At 41.1% G+C, this 24,658-nt stretch overlaps 1 protein-coding gene across 1 annotated transcript; it reads right to left on the reverse strand.

Moving 5' to 3' along the window:
• Positions 1-1,386: 1,386 nt before the first annotated feature.
• Positions 1,387-15,719, reverse strand: LOC115402961 (protocadherin-17-like). Its single transcript, XM_030111664.1, has 5 exons — positions 15,169-15,719; positions 12,041-14,517; positions 10,833-10,891; positions 10,523-10,692; positions 1,387-2,694 (listed from the first exon to the last, which is right to left on the reverse strand). The coding sequence occupies exons 1-5, from the start codon at positions 15,194-15,196 to the stop codon at positions 2,117-2,119; spliced, it is 3,312 nt and encodes a 1,103-aa protein (XP_029967524.1). The 5' UTR covers positions 15,197-15,719; the 3' UTR covers positions 1,387-2,116.
• Positions 15,720-24,658: the final 8,939 nt, after the last annotated feature.

Genomic DNA, 24,658 nt, shown 5'->3' on the forward strand with positions numbered 1-24,658 from the left:
GGATTCTGTTATCCGGAGCTCATGGAAAACAAGGCATTCTCAAACCGCTCACTGAGCCAGGGTACAGAAGTCAGCGTCTCCAGATGGAGAAACCAAGACTAAACTAGGCAAAAAGAAACCGGCTTTTGTATGATTGTTTTACTGATGCGTAATAGAAAACGTCTCTATATTTCCAGGATTTCAAGTTTGGGGATCCACTTCAGTAAACATACATGTTTGTACTTATAATCTCTCCATAAAGACATCGTCAGGCAGATGCAGATATGCTCCAGCTATTTTATTTTATTTTTTTTTCATTCATTTCATACTAATATTCTGGTCACAGCGGCATTTTTGCCCCAGTCGACTGCAGGATTGGAGATGCAGCGGCCATGTTTATAAAGCAGGTTATGTTTGTAAAGAGGTGAACAAATGGATGAACAGCAACAGTTTATTCTGCTGGAATATGTGTGCAGATTGCGGCCCTCTGTCACAACATTTACCCTTTCTGTGTTCGATAGAATAGCAAATAGGGCACGATGGCTAGGAATGGCAAATTTGCACATGCGCTGATGAAAATCTAATAAAGAGGGCAGCAAATGATGGACGTTTTTCCCTCTTAGTTAGAAAAAAAAAACATGAAATTCCAGACATCAATTGGCAGAGACTCCTAACCTTGAAATCTTTTTCAATAATGATGCTGTATCTAATTCTTTCTTCTTCTTTTTTTTTTTTTTTCTCCCCGTGCGCATATACTTGTGATAACCTTTAATGCACTATTTGTTCAATCTTTCACTGCAGCAATGACCCACTTTTCCCCCATGGGTATCATTAAAATTTAATTTTTTTTTCTAATCAAAGAATCCATTGCAAAAGTCCTTGCTTGTAACTGCTAGTTGCAGCCGAACGTGAAGTTTTTCATCTTTGTTAGATTTATGCCTCGTCATTTGTCAGACGCATTCATTTTTAAACAAACCCATAATCACAAGTAGGCATTTACTGACAGCCGCTCCGATGGCTTTGAATTTAAAATTATCAGCGCGATATATCCGTCTACACGGCATGAAGTGTACTTTTAATGAAAGCATTGAGCAGAGGAAGTCAACTCGTCTCCTTTTGGGGGCACCAATACTCAGTGCCTGTTTTTATTTGACTTTATTAAATATAAATAGCTGTGTAAAATGTTGATTGCGATTTTCTTCCGAAGTTGCTGTGACTAAGAGTTTCACTACCGCGGGATGCTGGTATACAGTATGGAGCTGAAATTGGCACATTTTGCAGAGTCACTGGTGCTCTATCTGTCATTAACACACATTAAGCACCTTGTAGACATGAATGCACTGCTCTCACATTAAACATGACAGCTTCAGAAGTTGTCATCAGTCAAAAATAATTGCCTTCCATGCACACAGTGTATACAAATTTAATAAAATACACAACAAGTACAGTAGCCCACATTCACGTGTAAGCTCAGCTTATTTTCACATAAACTGCAGAGAGGACAACAATAAAATTACAAATACATTCTTAAAAAACTTGTTTTTATAGGAACCTCAAATGGTTTTTATGAAAAGGGACATTCCCTGTTGCACCACCATTTACAGTTCATAAGACACTTCACTTTTGAATGTAACGTCACTGATATGTATTTCAGTTTCCTGTGATATTCAAAGAGATGTTCCTTAAACACTAAATGGAGACAGAAAGCTTCACTGTACAAAAGCAGACAGGACTCAATAGCTTAACAGTAGCAATTTCTTCAACAGCCTCACAAAATCGGAGTTTGAAATGTGTAAAATACAGACATCTAAATTGACAGGTACAGTACACCATGGAAACACTTGAAGTCAGATAACCACTGGTCCCCCTCCCTCCCCACCCGCTTTAAAAAAACAAAACAAAACCCCTTCACAGCAGTCAAGGACACATATTTCACCTAAACACAACAAGTCACAAACTCAAAAAACATACAAAGCAGATGGTTTTTGGTTATACAATGCGTGTCTGGACACCTCTGTGGGTCAAAATAAATCACCTCTTGGTCATTAATCTGTGATAACATCATCACACCCCTGGCAGGTGAGAGAGAGAGCGAGAGCGAGAGCGAGAGAGCGAGCGAGCGGGATCATCTGACCTGTCAGTTGCCAGAGTCCCGCGGGTCGAGAGCGCAATCTGACCCCCCGCACTCCTGGCTGATGACAGAGCTGTGAATGAGACTGCTTGACAGGGACTTAGGCCTGAGCTCGCAAGTCAGGTAGGAGGGCTCCTCCAATTCAGTGTGCAGTGGGGAGCACTGGCCATCTGGAGGGCCGTAGGCACTGCTGTCTGAGCCCCCGTCCCTCTCCTCTTTGGACTCTTGGTTGGCCAAGTCCAGGGGCATACTACTCTTGGTGGGACTGCTGGATGCGGAGGGGCTCTCCTGTAGCGGTGGGCTTAGTGCACGCTGCGATTTTAAGTAAGGTTTGACATTGGCCACAAGGATTGTACTGTCCCGCTGCTCCTTCCCAAACGTGCTGAGGGTTTTTCTGCTGTTGCAGCTGATGGTGCCATAAATCTCTGTCTCTACCATGGCATCCATTCCCACAGGGATGAAAAGGTTGGTGCGATTATCGGCGCTGTCTGCTTGGCTTCCTACCCGTAACTTTGGCATCCAGCATCTGTCAGAATGTCCCAGTGCACGGCATTCGTCGGTGCAGTGGACTGATTTGTCTTGCTCTGCGAAAAACAGTTAAACATTTGTTATTGGACCCTGCTGAGGTATGTATAAACAGCCTAGAAGAAAATGCAAATGACACATTGAAAGATGAGCAGCAATAAGAAGACAAGAGGCGACAAACACAGTTTCAAGCTGTATTCCTGAAGCCCGATAGGAACCTGCAAGAGTTGCATTTTTCACGTTGAAATCGCACACAGGCACATGGGAGTTCAAATTTAGCAGCCTTGTATTTCTAAAAGTTCATATTTTTCCCATCTAAAAACTGCACAAAACGAACCCTGAAAATAATGACACACAACAATGACATGCAAAATAAAAAGTTCATTTCACTTCTTTTTTTTTTTTTTTTTTTTCTTCAAATGAGTGATTCATCCTATTTATGAAACCTTTTCCCTCAGCCTCTCTGCTCAACCTGTGTAGGTGTTTCCTGGAAAATAGCATCTGGTGCAGAGGAAGTAATGGTTTTTTTTTTTTCTCTTTTTTTTTTTAATTTACATTTCCGTCATAATTTGTTTGTGTGAAACAAGCAAAAAAAAAAAAAAAAAAAAAGATTTGCACGACTGTAGTCACTGTCCTAACTCGAAGGTGAAGAGACATTCTGTAAAATCATAAGTTCTTGCTGAGGTTCAGGTGGGCGGGTTGGATGGAAAGAGAAAAAAGAAATGGAAACGTTATAAGCTTATGCTAATGTACTTTGGATTTGCTTGCATTTCCAAATAAAAAAACAATTTATATCTATAAAAAATAAATCATTAAAATTACAACGGAATACTCAACAAATAGTGCAATTAAACTGCAAATTTGAGATCAAAAATATAATTACCACCTCAAAATCAACAAAACCACATTGCTGTTGACATGATTCAACTGTAACTCCTACACTCTTTTTCTGATTTACGGAAGCTTCGATAACCACCAGAAAGCAGGGAAATTGTGTTTGTGCTGATAAACTAGTCATCCTGGTGGCCCTCAGGACCTGCACAGTATGACCATCCAATCCCAGACAAGACTCACACGCACGCATCTGCAGCATGAGCTACTCAGTAGAGTTTAAAAAACAAACAGCAATAACAAACTGCCAGATTTCCAAAGTTATTTTTGAACGCTTGGCAGAAGCGCTCGCACATTGCACATTTTGTGCAATTCTACAGCAACAAAATCCAAATAAACCCTGTAAATCTATTCATAAGAGCTTTAAAGGACTCTAGTGCAAAATCAGAGCCCATTGCATTGCTTACCTATTTATTAGACTTTTCTTTTTTACATGTATACTGAAAAATGTACTGTATTATACATGCATTTGGATCTCAAGGACAGTTATTGTGAAACATAGTGAGAGTGAGAGTCAGAATTTGAGTCCCCCCCCCAAAAAAAATGTGTAAAAATAAAAAGGAAAACTAAATCAAAATGAAACTTCATTAAAAAACAGAATAAAATGAGAAAAATTTGCAAAAATGAAATGTAATAAGCTTTAAATACAGTCCCGACTGAAGGGTACAACTCAATGCCACCAGATATTGCTGTCATTTAATTAAATAAAAATAAAAATAATTACAAAAAAACCTTCTCTTTCAGCGACTGAGTGGGTTACCTAATTATTCCACGGCTGTGGCAGTTTCTGCCGGATTGTCTGATACTGCGCACCATAGCAAATGTCACCGAGCTGTACGACATGCTTGTGTAACAGTGTCGGCAATAAGAAGTGGCAAAATGAACGAGTATCTTTGTGCTGTATCTCTTTCACGTTTCACGCCACACCTAACCCTGAAGGCATTAAAGAAGCGCACAGAAAACAACACATCCAATGAGCCAATTTCCACGGGGCTCACGAGCGGAAGGTGTCGCTTTTTTCCAGGGGCCATTGCGCTCTGCTCTCAAAATTAACTTTACAATGATGCATTGAGATGTTTTGCATGTAGACACATGAAGCAAAATGCCAAACGTGTCGTCGTGGATTGTTGGTAAATGATTGTTTTTTTTTTATCGCTTCATCTGTTATACATGAAAGCGAAATGGCAATTTCACCAGTAAAACTATTAATTTAAAACAATCCTTCTGTCATTCTGTTGACTGATTTAGCTTTAATAAACGCGCTCCCTTTGATGCGACTGCCACAAGGTTGTAACAGCCTTTCATTAAAGACAAACAAATTCATGTAATGATCACTGGATTGATAATTTGGTTTTCTATTTTGGTATTCTACGGTCTATTTCATGTTGGAAGTGAAGAAGAAAAAAAAATACAGCTTGCAATCAACAAAAAAAGCAACAGAGACGAAACAAAAAACACTGCAGCTGCAACACCTCTGGTTTGAGCTGGGTGTTTCTCCCTACGGGAAAATCAATGTTCTCACATCTAGTTAACACTTAAACAACACCCTGCTCCCAATAGAATCTAAACTCCAATCAAAACATTAAAACGCTGAATCTGGTTGAGTTAGTTTTCGTTATCCACTCTCTGATCTATAAATAAAGCTCGTCTGTCGCGCTTCCATGCCATTCTGCGAAATCAGAGACCACGAGTGACTGACTTAACTAAGAACGAGACACTTGATCACATTTTGAAACCTGGCTCTGATGAGGATGAGATAAAAATCTGCCTGCATGAGACGGGAGCTCCACATGGCTCCCGCTGAAGCAGGTGGAGGGATCCGCTCCTTCAAAAAGGCAGCGGCACCTTCCACGTTCGCCAGCCTCGACCAGTTTCACGGAGAGTGTACCAACCCGGGGAGGAGGTTCAAACGAACCAAAAAAAAAAAAAAAAAAAAAAAAGACACTTTGTCTGTGCCACAACTCCCAAGAGGTGTGAAAAGCAGCACCATGCAACGCAGGCTCATTTGCAAAGTACATGCCATGACTAGCACGTACTCCTGCTCTAGTCTATGAACACCTACACAAACACCCACACACACACACACACACACACACACACACACACACACACACACACACACTGGAGCAATAGAATACAAAGAAACTGTTAATTATGCAGAGATTGGACACATTTTAATGGGGATCTCAACATTATGTCATATCTATTTTGCAGATATACATTAAAAATTTAAAATGCTGAAGTATCAAATTTTAATTTAAAGCATATTTTCTATATTGGGTTTTTTTTTTTTTTTTTTTCCTGTGCGACCATGGGTGTTTTATGTGTGGAGAATTTCAGAACAGGGCGACACGCGGTGGGGTGGGGGTTGCTACTCTTGCCACTCTCGCAAGAAGATCCCTGGTCTGAATGGCTGGGGGGTTGCTTTCTGTGCACGTGTGAGGTTTCTCCCACAGTTCAACAACAAACTTTCATGACTAATTGATGTCCCTGAATCACCTCTAGGTGTGAATGTGAGTGTGTGACTGCCTTGTCTCTCTGTGTTTGCCCGGTGCTAGACTGGCGGCCTGTCCAGGGTGTAACCTGCCATCACCCCATAGTCAGCCAGGACCACCTCTCGTGACCCTGAGCTGGATAAAACACTAAAAAAAAACACACAAAAAACAGAAGACTGATACGTGGGTGGATAAAAATCAGAACAGGAGAAGGGAAAGCCCTCTTTACTATTTTCACACTATTTTCATCTGTCGTCAATGCTTTAATTAATTAAGTGACTTTTAGCTTTAAAGAAGGGCTAAAATAGCAAATATCTACCTTCAGTCTTTATTCATATTTATAGAGTTGACAGATTATATCTTTACATGCATTTACTTGTCAGTTGTTCCTCTGCAGACAGACAGGACTGTCGTCATATTTTGGCATTAAGTACAAGCATCCGTTAGCTTGTGAAATTAAGTATAAACTATAAGTAAACAAGAAATTTGTTTTCACATTTATTCTTAGATTTCAGAGGTCAGGATACTTCAGCTAAGTTCTGAAGAACAACTTCTGCTGCATTACCTGATTAGCACTCAATTAAATGAAAAAAAAAAAAACACTTTTGTGAACAAATAATTAAATTAAGGCAAAATGACGATGCTGAAGTCACAAACTCAGTTCAGTTATTTTACTTTCTTAAATGCATTTAATCGTAATATGGATTCATCTGTGTAAAATAATTTTGTTTACAGCACATTTCTCAGATAAACTGTGAAAACTTCACTACTGCCATTTCTTATGGGAGGAAATTTCAAGCAGGGATTTTCTCTATTGAAGGAGAAACCAAAAATGTAAAGTTATTTGAATATTAATTATAATTTGGGATGCAATCTACAGAGACTTATTGTTTTAAACGTAGCTCAAAAGATTAAATGTAAGTGAAATGAAGTGAGAATTCCACCAAAATATTATTTCAAATTCTAGGTGTATTTGGTTGTGACTTTGAAAGTCCAAAAATAAGATTTTACCCTAGTAAGTGAAATCATCCTTGAAAAAAATTCTCTTAAAATTATCTAAAGGCCAATTTCATGTTTGTCAAGTAAATCAATGCGTTATATATTCAAATATAAATGAATTTTCTCAGGTAAAAGAGTAATTTTGAGCACAAAATGCAGGCTAGAATATTTGGGGGATATTTCAAAATGTTATGATTCTAAATTGAAGTCCAAATATGTCCAGAGGTTGGTTTGATGATATGGAAGATAAGTCGATCAGGATGAAGATTTGGGAAAACCTAATTTACAATTTGTTGATGTTAAGTATTAGTAACAGTTTCTTGGCAGAGAGTATTCTGGCAAGATGTCAAAGTTCAGATTAAGGCGCTGACCTTAAACAGAATCTTTAACCAAAAAAAAAAGTTACAAGCGATTTTAACTGTAAAAAGCACAAAAGCAGCCCTACATATTATGACGGTTTGATGCGTCTACACCCAGATTACAGTTCTGAGCCTCTTGCATTTTTTCTTTTTTGCAGCACCAAAGAGAAAAGAATTTTTTGTGCACAGATACGCAACACCAGAACAATAAGCATAAGACAGGAGAGGAAGGGAGACGCTGAATTCATTTCCATGGTACCTATCAGTGCTGCGGAGAAGCTAGCAGATGACGCTGATGCAAAGGGATGTATGTGCTTAGAAGGTACAGCAACAACAGAGCCAGGTATTTTTCTTGTTTGGGCCATTGTGTCTCGCTCCACCAGCAGAGGTAATTGGACGACAGTGTGTACATATTTACATGTGATTTATTTCTTAACAAGATAACACATTGGCTACCTTCTTTTTTTTTTTTTTTTTTTTTTTTAGTATTCATTAGCAGCACATAAACATTCACAATGGTTGACAGCACGCTTTAATGTAAGCTGTGGATACGGGGACTTTTGTTAACGCTCATAATGTACAGCCTCTCTCAGCAGGTATTTTCTTCAGTTGTTGTTATTGTGAGGAAACAGTTGGGTTTAAAACAATTAAAATATGACTACACGTTGCCATTCAGCTATTTACTGTAAAACACAAACTTAACCATTCTTCACAGGAGAAGCTTCAGATGCCAGCTAATAAATAAACTGCTAGGTGCTTACAGCTGATGTGTTCGAGGTCATTTAATAAGTGGTTCTACACTATAAAAGGACTCAACACAGGGCGACGTTTAACCAATATTTGCAATAATGTTGTAATCACACCTTTATGGTCACGATTTATAAAGAGTGCTGCGTAAAAACAAAATTAGATGTAAGAACATCACAGCTCGGGAATTTATGCAATTTAAAAATGTCAATACATATGAAAAGAATGGGGAAGTGAAAACGACTTCCTCTGTTCTGCCTGTCATTGGATTTCTACTTGTCTTTTGGTCTTTATCACTGAATAAGATTTAGTTAAATAACAGCTCTAAAATTACAGCGTTACACAATGGCTTTATGTGTCAGCAGCATTTATAGCCTCGTGTATTAGAATCATGACAAAGTGACAAATAGCTGTGATCTTATGGGCAGCCGTGGAATGGAACAATAACATGTTCTCAAAAACAAAGAAACTGCCTGCCCATTATAAATAGAATCAGAGAAAGCCTAGCAACATACCCAGTGTGCATCTGGTGTCTGTGAGAGTGAATAAATATTCAGAGTGCATGATAGTGGAAGCTGCACAGGTGCATATATTACCTGTATCAAAGCAGCCAGGAGACTAGAGGGATGGTAAAGGTAAAGACATAAAAGCAATACTACTTAACCCGCAAGCTTTTGTGTTGGTGCATTTGGAACTGAAATTCTGTGGTGTCTCCATTTTGGATAATAGTGCTATCTTGTCTAAATCTGCAAAACACTGGCTTTGTTGTTCAATAAATGTACCTGTGTGTACGTATGCGTGCATTTGCGTGCGTGTGTGTGTGTGTGTGTTTGCAGGAGACAGAAGGAGTGAGTGGGTTGAGGGTGATGTTTTTGTGTGATCAAGTCTCAGGCACTGTGCATAATGTAGATCTTCCATCTTGTACTTAGTAGACAGTGACACCGCTTAAGATTCAACTGACCAACTCAGTGAGAGTGAAATATTTGTTCGAACTATTAGCTCTGCTCTTTAACTTCATTTCTCACGTGCAAACTGGAAAGGCCAAAAAAATATATATATAAAAACGTTGCCATCTCCATCGCTTTTCTCTTATCTTACAAATACAGATCTATAAATTAACTGGCACTCCTGTCAAGCCAACGTCAGCACTGCACTTCCCATGTACGAAACATCTCTTTCAATATCTCTCCGTGTGATTGGCCTTAGAACTTCGGTTGAATCAGATTCTGAAATGTGCTGCAATAAAAAAAAAAAAAAAAAAAAAAAAAAAAAAAAAAAAAATGTGATTGAATTTACACCTCCCACAGAGTCAAGTTTGGTCTGCCATAATTCCTCATCGCAAACACAAACACACACTCACACACACTCACACACATACATATATAAAAGTGAGATAGATGGAGAGATGGAGATTCTCACATCCTTCTGGCACATACAAGAGTGTTCCCATCCCTGCCCTCCTGAGCATGCCGCAAACAAACAGTTCATAGCAATGTAAATGGTGTGGAAAGTACTGCGCAGGGACATGATGACCACAGCCATTCTCTTCCAAGGCGCAGGCAAGGAAATGAGAAACATCACTACTCCACTCAAGTCCTCCATTATCTTTTATCTTACCAGTGAGGGTTGCTTTCATGTTTTCAGTTTATAGCCACAATAGCTAAATATATCAATCCCTCTCAGGTCAGCCAGGTTGCAAGGAAATGACAGTCATCTACGATTATATTCCTTGGCACGGCGCTTCGTTTCGGATTTGCGAAATAAAATTTAACATTTCTATTTTCAGTTGTAAAGCAAGCAACTCGCAAAACACTGAAAACCACAGCAAAACCAATAATAACTGAGGAAATCTTTCCAAGCAAAAGGTGGAAACACTCTGTCATGTCGCACCAGAAATATCTGTCATTTTGCTCTGCGAGTGTCTGTCATGCCTCCTTGTCTCTGTTGTGTTCTTCGAGACATGCATGCGACGAATCTAGGTTCAAATAATGACGTGATCAAAAGAGACCCAGACGGAGGTACACTTTGCCATGCATATGAGTTTATTTGATGGCTAAATCAGACACAAGATGTCGGGGAGAAGAAAAAAAAAAAATCTACCTTCAGCCAATGGACTCTTTCATCCTTTTAAACTACCATCTAGCTTCCACTCTGGTGCCTTCATGTCAGCTTTGAAACAGCTCAGACTGTCTGCAATGTAAAGTGGAATAAAGTAACACTACCTGCTGCAGCTACAGCACCTAATGACACTCTGGATTTACCTGATCCGCTTTAATGGAGGAAGTGCCGACCTGGAGACTGGAAGACCTCCACTTAAATACCAACGGACAGCATGCACTCTGCATAAAATACAAACAATGTCTGCTGCAAGAGTCAGTTTCAAGATGTCCACTCACCCTGTTCAAAAGGCTGGCCATTAACTGCTGTTGCTTTCATCTTGAGGGCCTCCCTGGCAGACGTGTCGCAGTGTGAGCCTTTATTAGTATCCTGGTCACTATCAGCTTGGTCACTATCACCATGGCCACTGTCTCGAAGGCTTGCTCGTTCTGCATCCTTGAATGTTGAACTGCAGCAGCATTGAAAAGGGGGAAGAAGAAAAAAACATATAACTTACCATTAGTAATGTGTGAGCAATTTCATTTGACAGACATGGTCAATTGGCTGAAGGGGGGTACTGGTCAAGATGCTTTTCAATAGTTCTCTTACCTCTGAACAAATGGCTGCCTGCTCCCAGCATAATTGGACTCCGAAGGGAAATTTTCAGTCTGAAAACAAGAACAAAAAAATGATTTTGCCTTTCACCAATAATATGCAAAATTCAGACAAAAGAAGCTTTTTTTTATTCTCATATTCTCAATATTGCACCTGAAAGATATCATTAAAAAACATAGAGGAGCTGCCACCGATAATGGCATTATAAGAACAAATCTCTATTGTAGCCATATGTGCTCTCTTTGGCAAGGCGAAGAGTTAAGCATTAGCCACTGTCATCAGCATCCTCTACCCCCCCATCTTGAGGATAATGTGTTTGTGTTGATCACACCCACATACCCTAGTGGCTGGTGACAGTGCCAGGCCTTGTCATCTGTGTTATCATCTCCAAATGAGACTGTCTGTGAGACTGTCCTAGATATTTACATCGTTTACAACAAATAATTCTGCTGCGCTAAACAGCACTACAAGCTCATGCTGTCAAATTAGCATGTTAGCTGGCTCATGCATTCAACCCTGCCATCTCTACAAGGCGAGCCTGGACCCTATTAATGGCCTTATCGTGCCAACTTTGGATGCGGATGGGTGAATCTGGCCCATATTTGAGGGGAGCGAAAAATGCGATTGTAAGGTTATGCTGTGTGCATCTAGCTGTCTGGTGCACATTGGTTCAGTAATGTGATCGGACAAGCTGCTCAAACACCTGTCCAATCCCACATTTCAGGCGAGGTTTTGTTTTCACTCTAAAGCAGTGAATCTGGCAGGGTCACAGCAGCCTTGTTCAAGACTCACACTGTTTGCATGTCTAACTGAGAAGGCTTTCTGATTATGAGGACCAACTGTACCATTTCATGAGGAGACTCACAATTGAGCAACCTCGAAATTATTCTCATACGCATATAGAAGAAAAGAACCGTCTCTGCTGTGACATGATGTTTAAAACATTTGAACGCCGTCAGTTAGATATCATATCATGCTTTATGAATTGAATATCATGCGAATATCATATGAACATCATGTGAATATTTCAGAGTGTAAAACAACAGAAGAAAAAGTGAAAATAACGACGTCTGCCCAAAGTGACAGAGTTTCCTCGTTCTTGAGTCGACGACTTTTCTTTTGTCGGATTTGTATAGCCAAGCAGTGTGCAGATAGATGAGAATAAAGAGCAGATAAAGTGCACGGTGCGGCGTCCTCCTTACCTGTATCACTGACATCCTATTCGCTGGAGTGTCTGTGCTAAGCCCGGCAAAGCTGGAGTGGCACCCAGCCCGGGGGACTGTCAGGCTGTTTGGGGTGGTTTTCAGGTACATGACCTCTGACCTGGGTAGGGTGAGTGGCAGAGGGCTCTGATAGTCGAAACATATTGGAGAGGTGATGAGCGAGGGGCTGCTCACCACATTCATCCGGCTCGCGGAATCTCTTTCCTCCATCTCACTCTGCACCAGCATGATGTCACTCTTGTTGATCCTTTTCTTTTTTCCCTTCCCCACTGGAGGATTGGAGTACTCAGCCATGCGGCAGTTATAATTCCCAGTCTCCTTATCTTGATGCTTGGACTTGACAGCGATGGCGGTCATGACTGCTAAGAGCATGACAGAGATAATGCAGAGGGTAACTATGAGGGGCAGGGACACATCCCAGTGCTGCTGTTCCCCACTCGTGCTGGAACCCCCTCCTGCCGCCGTCTCTGTGTTCGCCTTAATGATCAGCTTAGCCACGGCAGATAAGGGGGGCTTGCCATGGTCAGTTACCTTCACCACCAGCTCAACCACTGGGGCAACTTCCTCCCAGAGAGCATGGGCAGTTCGGACTTCTCCTCCCACCGGATCCATCTCAAACAGGTGGTCGTCGTTTCCCTCTGTGATCTCGTAGGTCAGATGGCCACTTTCTCCGTGGTCATGGTCCACCGCTTTCACAGTAGCCACGATGTATCCAATACCAACATTTCTAGGCACCGGGATCTCGGCCGTGTCATTTTGCAGAAGGGGTAAAATAATAACTGGGAGATTGTCATTGACATCAAGAATATTGACCCTCACTGTAGAAGTGCTCTCCATGTGAGGCGATCCTCCATCTTTCGCCTGAACTTTGAACTCAAAGGATTTTGTTTGTTCATAATTGAACGAGCGTGAGGCATATATGGCTCCATTGGTGGGATTAACAGACACATAGGTGTACACTGAAACATCTCCGATATGCGACGGCAGAATAGAGTACGAAACTGTTCCATTTCGACCGACATCTGGGTCGTGGGCTAGAACGGAACCCAGGTACTCCCCCGGGATGTTGTTCTCAGGCACCTGTAACACATAAACTGTCTTTGTGAAACGAGGCGCATTGTCATTCTCATCCAAGATCTTCACAGTGAACGACCTGGTGTAGTTCAAGGAGGGAATCCCATTGTCTCTTGCCACAATCGTTACATTGTATTCATCTTTCATTTCTCTGTCCAGAGGTCTATCAGTGAGCAGTGTGTAAAAATTATCGTTGTTCTCCTGTAACCTGAAAGGTACATTTCCCAGCACCCGGCACTGAAGCTGACCGTTACGGCCCGAGTCTTTATCTGTCACTCTGACCAGTGCGATGACAGATTCTGGAGGTGCCGCTTCACTGATAGCTCCCTGCCGCACAGAAACAAAACTTATTACCGGTGAGTTGTCATTTTTGTCAAGCACTTTGACAGTAATTTTACAGTGGCCCGGTATTGGGTTGGGCCCCAGATCCTTAGCCTGCACGTCAAACTCTATGATTGGATTCTCTTCAAAGTCAATCTCTCCCTGGACCTTGATGACGCCAGTATTGGGGTCAATGGAGAACAAATCTTGTATTCGTTCAGATGCATATCCAGTAAAGGAATAGACCACCTGCCCGTTGCTTCCTTCATCCTGGTCTGTGGCGTTCAAATCTATGAGCACTTTTCCAGGCGGTGAATTTTCCGGCATTTCTAGCACATATGAGGATTTTTCAAAAATGGGACTATTGTCATTCGAATCAGTCACTCTGACGTTGATCTGCATGGAGCCTGATCTTGGATACTCCCCACCGTCAATTGCAGTGAGAAGAAGGGTGTGATGACTTTGATCCTCCCTATCCAGAGGTCTCTGAACCACCAGCTCTGGATATATAGTCCCATCACCCCTCACTTTTAAATCCAAAGAGAAAGTATTATAATCATCTCTTGTGACCTGATAGGTTTTTATCCCGTTTTCCCCAGAATCTGAGTCATGTGCAATAGTCAGAGGAAAGCGTGTCCCCGCAGCTGCGTTTTCTGAAATATCAATATTTACATGATCTGAGGGAAAACTGGGAGAGTTGTCATTTATGTCCTGTATATCAATCTTGATCATGCATATTTCCTTGTCGTTAGCAAACACCTCCATGGAGAGCTGGCACTTGGGGTTGCGCCTGCATAACGTTTCCCTGTCAATCCTTTGTTTAGTGAAGATTAGTCCACTCTCCGGGTCAACATCCACCAGATGTGGTGCAGAATTCTCCAGCACTCTGAAGTTAGATTTTTTCCCTCTCTCTATGGTCCCATATCCGGCATCTTTTGCTATATTGCCTATAACAGTTCCAGGTCCTTGCTCCTCCGGGACAGAATAATTGAGATTCTTCAATGTCAGGGCTTTAACCCACAGCAGAAAGAAAATGGGTACAGAGAGACGCATCCCTTCTCCTGGATATGCAGTAGTGGCAGACAGGAAAAAAAAAAAATCCTCGTTGACTTTCAACCTGTTGATTACGGCAAACCTAGAGAACTAAACGCAAACCAGGCATGCGGTTGACGCGGATCCCACACTAATTATATATTGAATCGATTTGTGAGCCGTAATCTGCCTTTAATCGCTATTTTAACCTCTTTCACATGCGGCTATGATGAACTCTTTCTGTAAACAAAGATGACCGCCCAGCGACACCTGATATATGAATTAAATATCAAATTCAACATAGTGTGCGCGAAATGCTTTGCTTTTCTCTTCATGGGGAGGGGGGGGGGGGGGGGACTTACTGAATAATCGATGAATATAAAGTATTAATATTCCCCACTGCATCCAAGGTTAAAGCGTTTGGATCTCTGTGGTGAAGGTTAGACCGTAGCTTACAAAAGCGCATTGCCCTCATGCGACATCTACACCTAGGCTACAGCAAATCCTGACATGCCCGTTCAAAATGCAGCATTGCCCGATGTTACCATTCACAATGCATTTACTTTTCTCCCGGTGCGGCACACTGTTGCATATGGGTTCTGCCCGTGCAGCACACGCAGCCTGCCCATGTCACAAAGTAGAAGAAAAGCACGATACAGACGCTTTTACTCCAGTCCAACCTTTTGTGTTCCCGTCATTCAAGCGCATCTATAGCGCGGCTGCGACTTTTGCCCGATGATTGTCCTATAATCAGTCCAGTAATCCCATAATCCAGTCCAATTGGACCCAGTGCTCTTGCATCCTTCATTCGGACAATGCTCATCTGCACTGCCCCCGTAAACGTAGCCAGAAAAAAAAAAAAAAAAGAAAAAAACGCCGAAAAAAAAAAAGCGAGAGGGGTGCTGGAAGATTTCAGATAATCAAAATTAATCGCTTTTTTTTCCTCCTCTTCTCCTGCGCTCAGTTCTTTCTCTCCGCGTCAACTGTTGAAACCTGCTCCCTTCACAGTGAGCGGATCTGACCGGAATCCTCGCGACGCCTTTATAACACACTCCGGTGTATTTCTTGGTGCATTTAACATAGTTTCTGATCGTCTTCCAGCAAATGAGTGAACAGTGACAGATCTAGCCTAGGGGGGGTTTCTCCAATAGGTCTGGCAAGATCGCATGAAGAAGGGCTGTTCTAGTGCTACGTGATTCATTTACTGATGTGCGCGCGCGGCGCACCGAGCAGCAGCATCACAGGGAAAACGTGCTGCTGGATGTTGCCTCTAATACATGTGGATGTGGACCGGGGATTATGAGCAGATCGAAGAAATGTGTTCGGCCGGGATGTAGTGGAAGCAGTGAGGACTTGACAAGTGGTCATTCTGAGTGAGGGGTGGTTCAGATGGCCAGCGTGCTGTGGATAATGTAACATTAAAGCTGACAAAAGGTTTGGACAATAACACTGGGACTCTTTTTTTTTCTTCTCTCTCTCTCTCCCTCTCTCCCTCTCTCTCTCTCCCGAGTGCTGTGTTCTCAGAGTCAATGAAGCCCTTTGGATATTCAGAAGTAAAGATTCTTATCAATAATTGAAAACAATAGGCTACCACCTGTCTTTTATACTGTACGTGGTTATCATTAGTTTTTTTTTTCTTCTTTATTTCTTTTTTTTATAACATCCAACTTCGAGATAAAATAAAAGACAGACTGTGAGTGTTTTTCTGGATAATCTCTGTAAAGGACATCGGAGAATTGCTTGTTCCACTAGAAAAAAAAAAAAAATAACAAGGCTTATTTCACAGCTCAAATATCACAGCTGTTGGTATAACCTGCCTTCTGCAGCTATCACACTTGCCTTCAATAGCCTATCCACATCAATCTCATATCTCATATTGAAAAGATGGACTGACATTTAGTTCACTCAGCATTTCAACAATATGACATTTGCATTTTTATTCTCACTTGACCAGATCTTGGTGACGCATCGGGCTCCTTGGGCAGGTAGCATGTGAGCGCCATCCTGAGAGGAAGCTGTGTCAACATCAGGGCAGGATCAGTGCTGCTCAGGATCTAAATCAACCTTGAGTCGTCCCTGAGTTCATTTTCATTGTCTGAAACATGGCTGCTTTCTTCCTCTGGGGAGCATCAACTTTGCCTGGCCAGGGTGCCGCCTGCATAAATTGGCCATTTCTGCAGGTGAGAGATAAGGACAACAAAGGGAAACTAATTATCATTCAGTCTATGTTAAAACCTCCGGAAAGAAGTGCTATTGACAATTGTGTCTGCATTGTCACAGTCATACCAGTTAATATGATCTGAACTCTGAACGGGGTGCTGGTTCGTATCCATAATAAATAGGCCACATCCTGACGTGAGGCTTTGGCTGCCTCTTTCGTGTCGAGGCTGATGACTTTGTCATGGATAACTTTCTTTAATGACACCAGTGCACCTGGCCCGGCGTGAACCGCAGTCTCCGCTGCTCTGCTGGCACCAAAAAAAAAAACACACGGATGCATCAGTTGTTTCATGACGAATTGATTTCGAGTTGAAGGCACATTACACCGTTGGTGTGAAAATCATACCTGTTGTAATTCCACAGAGGTTGAAATGACAAACAGTAGCTTTGCTCATTTAAGCATACTTGTAATATCTTGGCATCTCTTTCATGTGATTCACTTACCACTCTGCACCACCATGATTAGAGGTGAGATTAAATTGTTTATCATTCTGTGTTTTTTTTTTTTCTTCCACCCATTGCTGGTTGCACCACATTTCAAGCTGCACACCGGAATACTGATGGTGGTGAGTGGGAATTATGATCAACACACGCCACAGAATTTTTGCCGCAGAATAAATGAACACGAGACCAAATTTGACTTGAAACAAATCTACCGGCGAGACATTTTGTAAACACATTAATTTCACACATAAAACAATATGCACTGCAGAAGCCTAAAACATTCATATATAGGGAGGCGTATATCCATGAGAGCCACTGAAGAAAACTGACAATTAAAGAGACGAGTGATAATAATGACAACAACAGCAAAACAGAAGCCTTCCGTGTATAGGAATATAGTGAAATAAGTATGAATTTCACTCCAGTACTACAGTGCAATGAAGAATCTGCCTTTTTGTAGTTTCCTATAGCCCGCTATTGTGTGCCTTTTACCTTGTAATAATGATCCATATCCCTGCATAATCCATGTGTCATGACTCCTCTGCAGAGTACCCATCTTAAAGCGACTGCTCATTCACTTCAACCAAAAAACCCATTTCGCCTATACTTGTAACTAGCCATGCAGAAAATTTTAGTTTTATGTGTCAAGGTTTTGAGGCATCTGCCTCTGAAACTTCTGCAGTTCTGCAGGCAGCACAATACAATAAAGTTACACTGAAACACTGAAATTGAATTTCAGTGATGCTGCAAAGGGAATTAAAAGGAGGTGTATGTTGTGCAATCCACAACACATGTCCACGCTGTTACGGAGATTTTCCCTTTGTAGATGAAAACTGAGGGTGTTTATTATTTCCAGTTCGACCAGGATGTCATTTCAACAAAATGACTTGTACTGTTGCATATAATTGTCAAATGCTGACCCCCCCCCAAAAAAAAAAAAACAAAAACAAAAAAACAATCCAGTTTACTTTTATTATGGCATAGTGGTGCAGACATATTCAAACCACATCAGATAAAACACACTTCATGTGTATGAGATCCTACAATAATGTTTTATTTCAGTTTAGCCATTGTTTGCGGTGCAAAGCGTTTTCTTCTTTGAGGATAAGTGTGGCTATAGTCTATATTTTTTCCCTTTGCCAGCAAATCCCACAATAAGACAAAAACCAACAATGAACTGATCCTACCAACAAGTCGTTCCCGGAGTGAAACACGCTATAGCTTTTCTAAAGAAGTGAATTGCTCCATTTGTGTTCTGCAGTGGACGTGTGCAGAGTTAGTTGGGGTGGATGGCAGACTTACAAAGCACAGGACTTCGACTCTGGAGAGGTTTACATCCTGAGCCCCATCTGTGGTGAGACTGAGGCAACAAACACACTTTGTGTAAGGTTAGAGAAGACTGAGCGCTCATTTAATGTCGATAGCTATGCTGCGTTTCAAGTCGCTGCGAACTGCTTATGCTTTAAATCCTAATCAGGATCTTTTCCTTACCTTCAGTCCTGCCAGCAGTTAAGCAAACAAAAAAGACATTGCTGATGTTGTTGCTACTAGTACCGTGGTGTCAGTGTGATGTATTGGCAAAAAAACAACAATAAAATATACAATCAATAAATAATTCTCTGCCAAATATTGCATTATTTTTGTAACCTGAAATAAATTGCTGTAGTTAACTACATTTTTCATATTATGTTAATAGAAATCATAATCCAGGCAGCTTTCCGTTTTCTTCAAAACATATTTGCTGTTGCAAATTAGTTGCATATAAATGCAATTTCACAGGAGACAGGGTTGACACTGTTGTACTGGGTGACATGTTCTTTCATTAAGATGAACATGGGAGCTGTTGTTTATTTTTAGTCGATCCCACATACACCACCCTGCTGTCATAATTCACTGGCACACCAAATGTGCATTAATTCGCCGCTGAAAATAGTCCCCAGGAAATGTCCCATTTAACAACAAGTCCTCCAAACCCTCAACGGCCATATAGGTCATCTGTCCCGACCCCCTGACGTGACCCGCGGGAGCTCGCTAAACAGATAAATAAAAATCATGCTTGAAAAAAACAAATAACACGGGGGAAAACAAAACAAAACAAATAGATACCAAACGACCATCCATCCGTCTTCTATTCTTTACCCTGTTTGCAGGGCCGACCCCAGCTCACCGTGAGTGAAGTCCAGCTACAGGACAGGTCTCCAGAGAGACGCACACACCACACACACTCGCACCTACAAGCATTTTAGGCTCACCAATTAACCTCACACACGTGCTTCTGAACTGTGCGTGGAAAACCGGAGTCCGTGCAACCTCCACACAGAAAGCTTTGGTTTGTACTGTATGTGAACTCGTGACCTGCTGACTACGAGGCAAGAGCGCTAACCACCTGCTGGTGAAAATATATCTCTTTTATAAATGATTGCATAGTAAAGAACAGAGGAGTGATGGTAGCGTGTAGGTACACTGCTTTGGTCTAAGCATTTTCAGCATTATGCATGGTGACCCCTGGGCTGTGGTACGTAGCTATAAATCCATGCAGATCTTGGTTATCATATTCAATTTGACATTTAAGTGGGAGGAGTGGGTGGAAAGTCAAGTTAGGGCACCACAATGTCAGTGACTTAATGTTAATCACGATCATTCATATCGTGTCGTGAAAACTGATCTAAAACTTGATGGTATTTCTTCTTTTTGACAGCGTTTGACGGAGAAGATGAATAACAGTCTTTCAGAGTAATGTCCAGTATGGTGTCAAGCAATTCAACCCCCAACACAAGGAGCACATTTTAAAGTTTGTTCATTTGTTGTCTAAAAGCTCCAGAGCAAATTCTGTGAAATGTATGAAGTGTATCTGAGGGTATACTGCTGACCCCCACACATCAGGGAGGGGCGACTTGGATCCATTTTTACGGCCACAAACTATTCATTATCATTGACAAAGTGATTTCTGATCCACTGCAGGAATTTATGAGAATCACAGCTGCTAATTTAACAAAAATAGACGATTGAAAGACTCTAGTTTTAATCAATATCAATCAGCATTTTATTTTATTTGACCACAAATAAACTGTACAACATTACATGTTGCCAGCTCAGCACCCAGACTCTTCTGTGCAGCCATGTTGTTGTGCTGAGTGCAGAACATGATTTATGTGTCTTGTTGAAATATACCATGTGATCTCTGAATGAAATGTCAGCATTGGAGCATATCTGACTAAAAACATCTATATACTTTTCAGCAGCGATGGTCCTCTCCCCGATGTATAGGCCGTCCACGCCATATAAGCACTAATGCAACCTCATACCATCAGAGACGCTGGCTTCTGAACTCCGTGCTGATAAGCAGCCAGATGGCCTCGCTCCTATTTAGTCAGCAGGACACAGCGTGCGTGGTTTCCAAAAGGAAGTCCATTTTAAATGAGCTTTGGCCCACAGAAGACAGTGGCACTTTTGAATTAGATTCTTCTTCGCGTGATAGAGTTGGAATTGCATCTGTGGACTGCATGTCTAATGATTTCTATAGAAGTGTTTGTCAGACCATGCAGGGATTTCTCGCACAGAATCCCGGTTGTTCCTAATGCAGTGCTGCCTGAGTACCCAGAGATCACAGGCATGCGGCGCCGACCTTCGTCCTTGTCCCTTGTCCACCGAGATTTCCTCAAATGGCTGTTGATGTTTTTGACTTTAGATGAAGAGTTTGCAAATTCTTCACAGTTTTACCTTCAGGAGCATTTTTTTTTCTGATGCGTTTGATCATTTTAGAAAGGGTCAGTGACTTTCAGTGGCAAGACTTACGCTGATGGGCCTCCAGGGACGGACCGTCTCTGCAATGTGATCTTTTTCAAAATCAGTGTTACGAATCTCGTGCCATTTAAGTTATTTGGTTAATTACTGTTTCTGTTATTTTTTCTTAATTCATACCATGAACCACATCCACATGGTTTTCTGTTATTGCCATAATAAAGTCACACACATAAAGTCTATGTGATCATTCCAAAAACACTAATTGTTTCATGTTTTTATTCACATTTATATAAAATTGTTTAAGAAACGGGGTTGGACAATGCTCACACATTGTTTTTAAATTCAACCTCTGCCTTCACTCACTCATTTTTAAATTCCCCTCACTCACTATTTCACTATTTTGGCCATAAGAAGATTTGTTTTTGTATATAAGCACATAAATTCATAGCATATAGAGTCTGTGCTGACTAGATGTTGCTTAGCTGAGAAACACGAGGCAACGGCATCATACGCTAAACACCCATCAGGTTTCTTTCCTATTTAGTATTAAAATGCTAAATTCTACATTGGTGTAGGTGAGCTGTTAAAGCATGCAATACATCCCGCTTTGTCCTTTAGGTTTTCTCTTTATAGCAGCGGACTGGTTCGTCTCATTTGTCCTAATGTAGTTTTCAAGGTACCACTACAGACGCGTATTAAAATTCAAAGCACACTCAACAGGCGCACGTTTGCTGTTGTTTTTATTCCCTCTTACTTTCTTGCTTTCTCTCCTGATTTTGATGCCTGTCACCTCTAGAATAAATACACATCAAGATAGAGTTTTGTTCAGTGATTCCCAGTATCAAATACAGGTAAAAGATAGAAATACGTTTTTGTTTATTATTCAGTTTTTTGCATGGGTTTTCTTCACACAATGCAACGCTTCTTGGCCTTTTCACCAATGGCTATTGCTCTTCCATTTCTGTAGGTTGATAGTTGTCATGCGGGTTTCTCAAATCCATCTTTATAGCTGTTGCATCCGCAGTCAGGCGCCTGGCTGACTGTGGATGCAACAAAGAGAAACCCCGCACATCTCACACGCCTTGTTATCATGATACATGTCGAATAAATTATTTTTGGTACAGGCCAGCTGTGGATTTGCATGTAAATGCAAGTCCTCAAGGGTCAACGTGCCAATTCTCCAACATTTCAATTCGGAATCACAACTCAGGAGTCAAGCTCAGCTCTCCGGAGAGTATGGGTTAAAGAGTTGATGTTTTTTGCATTAAATTTTCAGAGAAATTCTCTGGGGTGGCGCGAGTTAAGACAACCTACGGCTAAATTCTCAAAACTTCATCTGATTTGAAAATGTTCTGGATTCTCAATAGCAATTTTTTCTTTTTCTAATCTCAACCTCATGTGAATGTTTGGCTAAGGAGCTAAGAATTAGACTCTTTCAAAAGGTTTATGTAAATATGCACCTAAAACCTCACAAATTACCTGCTTATTAATCAGTCTGGAAAACAAGCATGTAATACACTGCTCTGATCAAAACACCGAAAACATTAGGCCCGTCAAACGCATTTCTGGTAAAAGATTTCGCATTCAGTTCACATTAAACATCTCAATCACGACTGCAATTATGAGACACAAGGAAAACAAAACATTGCAATATATTGACAGGCAATTTGTGAGTTTGTACTGTGGAAGTAAAAAAGTTAAAAAGGCATTTCTTTTGGCTATAAATGCTTTTGAATGAACTGGCCTGTCGTTCAAACATATGAGACTTGTGAGGATTCTTCTGTTTATCTACTTGTTTCCAACACAGAACTAAATTTGATCTTACACATGACCACACTGGTAGATCCACTTAACATTAAAATATAGTCCGTTGCAGTCAATTATCCATACCTGCTGTGTGATGAGAGGAAAATGGAAACTGGCAATATGTACAAACGTGCATTTTTAGCATTTTCTGTATTTCAGCAAATCTATACTCTTTAGATTCAATCAGCAACATTTTATTAAGGTATCCAGAATTTGTATTACAAATGAGTTCTATAATTGTAAACAGCCTGAACTGCAAAGACTACAGTATTGCAGGCAAGAAGAATTATCTCCCTCCTGAAGACACATTGATTATTCATCTCAGTAATGACCTCATGTCCTAACTTGTTAGACCTCCGTATTCGAAAACCGACCACGTAACCTCTGAGACTGCAGCAGAAGTTCACTGCTCAAAGTGCAGAACGAGCCTCCGACACATGCTCACAATTACTGGAAGAGTCTTTTCAGTGATCATAGGAATATCATATGGATTTTTTTTGAGTGTGAAGTTTCGATTCGGGCTTTCGACAAAGCTTGTCAGTTCAATGGGAGACACTCTTTTTTATTATTATTTAATTCTTTATCTGACAAGCTATTGGAATGTCAAAACATCTAGTCTGCACTTCCATCCTAAGATCTTTCCAGGTGCGCCCTAAAGAGAGGACTCCCCTGGAGGGAGTGTGTGGCTTCCCCCGAGACGTGTGCGGTGAAGACTACCTGGATGAAATGGAAAGGATTCAGGATGGGAATTGAACGAGCGCACGGGAGGGAGAGAGAGAGAGAAAGCATTAGCAGTCTATGAACTGTGAATCAAAAGTGGTCACATCATTGCCTGGGAATATGATAAAGGTCATCAACCAGGAGTTAGTGGATGATTGGGGAAAGCTCTTGGCCGCCATCAGCATCTAATGCTGGGGTGGGCAATTCATTTTCCCAAGGGGCCACACGAAAAAAAAAGCAGGACCACTGTGGAGAGCCAGGCCGTAAGTTAAACTCAATTTTGTTGCATATTACTACCTCTCCAAATCAAAAAAGCAGCATATTACATGGTTTTCTAAGCTTCCATTCCAGCTATACTTCTCTCAGTTTCTTCTATTTTTCAGCGTTTTTTTTTTTTTTTTTTTTAAATCTCAAAATGAGGATTTTAACCTGAACCTTCAAACTATCTATTTTCCACAAACTCAGGACATGGCCTCACCTTTGGCCTCAGTAGATTAGTGATCCGACATCCATGTCTAGTTCAAAACTTTATTTCATATTAACCTTTGCGGCATTTCTGCGGGGTTTCCACTATTAGCAGCTAACACAGTGATGACAGATAAAGGTACACCCACTAAGAGGAACATTGTAGATTAAAATAATCAGAATAAAAGCATATTTCATGCACCACATATGCACTTTTCATTTGGGTCCGGGCACAAGTGCAAGGACCCTCTCGAAACCGCTCGGTTGATTTGATTTAGAATTTCTTGGTGACCTTACTGGGGCTACTCTGCCGTGCCGCCTGCAGAATGACCAGGTTTGATATAATACTTTAAGTTAAATACCTTAGTCACTGAGCGAAACTTAATCCAACATAAAAATGTTTCTCAGACTGAATGGGCTGACCTGCACTTTGAAGATGCCAACAAGTTATAAAGCTCTTTTCAATCCTGCTTTTTTCATTGTGAACATGCTCAAGAAATAGTTTTACAGTTGTTTGATTTCTTAGCAGGAAAAAAAAAAAAAAGAAAAAGAAAAGACCAGCTTCGCTCTGATCACGTCTGTGTGTGCAACATGAGAAGTAGGGCAAAACTAGATCTGTCCACGTTTAAAATACACGCCTTTCAACTCTTCCAAAGGCTCCCCAACCGATGCAGTTTATCTCTCTTTTAGTTCGGCATAGAAAGACGAATGTACGAATCACACATAAATAGTGTTGCAGAGGGAGTTATATTGTGCAAATATTTCTTTTCC

This window comes from Salarias fasciatus, chromosome 16 (assembly GCF_902148845.1).
Source record: "Salarias fasciatus chromosome 16, fSalaFa1.1, whole genome shotgun sequence".
Classification (NCBI taxonomy): Eukaryota; Metazoa; Chordata; class Actinopteri; order Blenniiformes; family Blenniidae; genus Salarias; species Salarias fasciatus.

What these genes read in the sequence shown, in the direction of transcription:
- LOC115402961 (XM_030111664.1), bottom strand. Translation starts at nt 15,196, where the DNA reads ATGCGCTTGAATGACGGGAACACAAAAG. An exon ending in ATAGGATGTCAGTGATACAG is followed by an intron (nt 10,892 to 12,040) that starts GTAAGGAGGACG and finishes TCTTGTTTTCAG; the next exon opens with ACTGAAAATTTCCCTTCGGA. An exon ending in TGGCCAGCCTTTTGAACAGG is followed by an intron (nt 2,695 to 10,522) that starts GTGAGTGGACAT and finishes TGTTTTTCGCAG; the next exon opens with AGCAAGACAAATCAGTCCAC.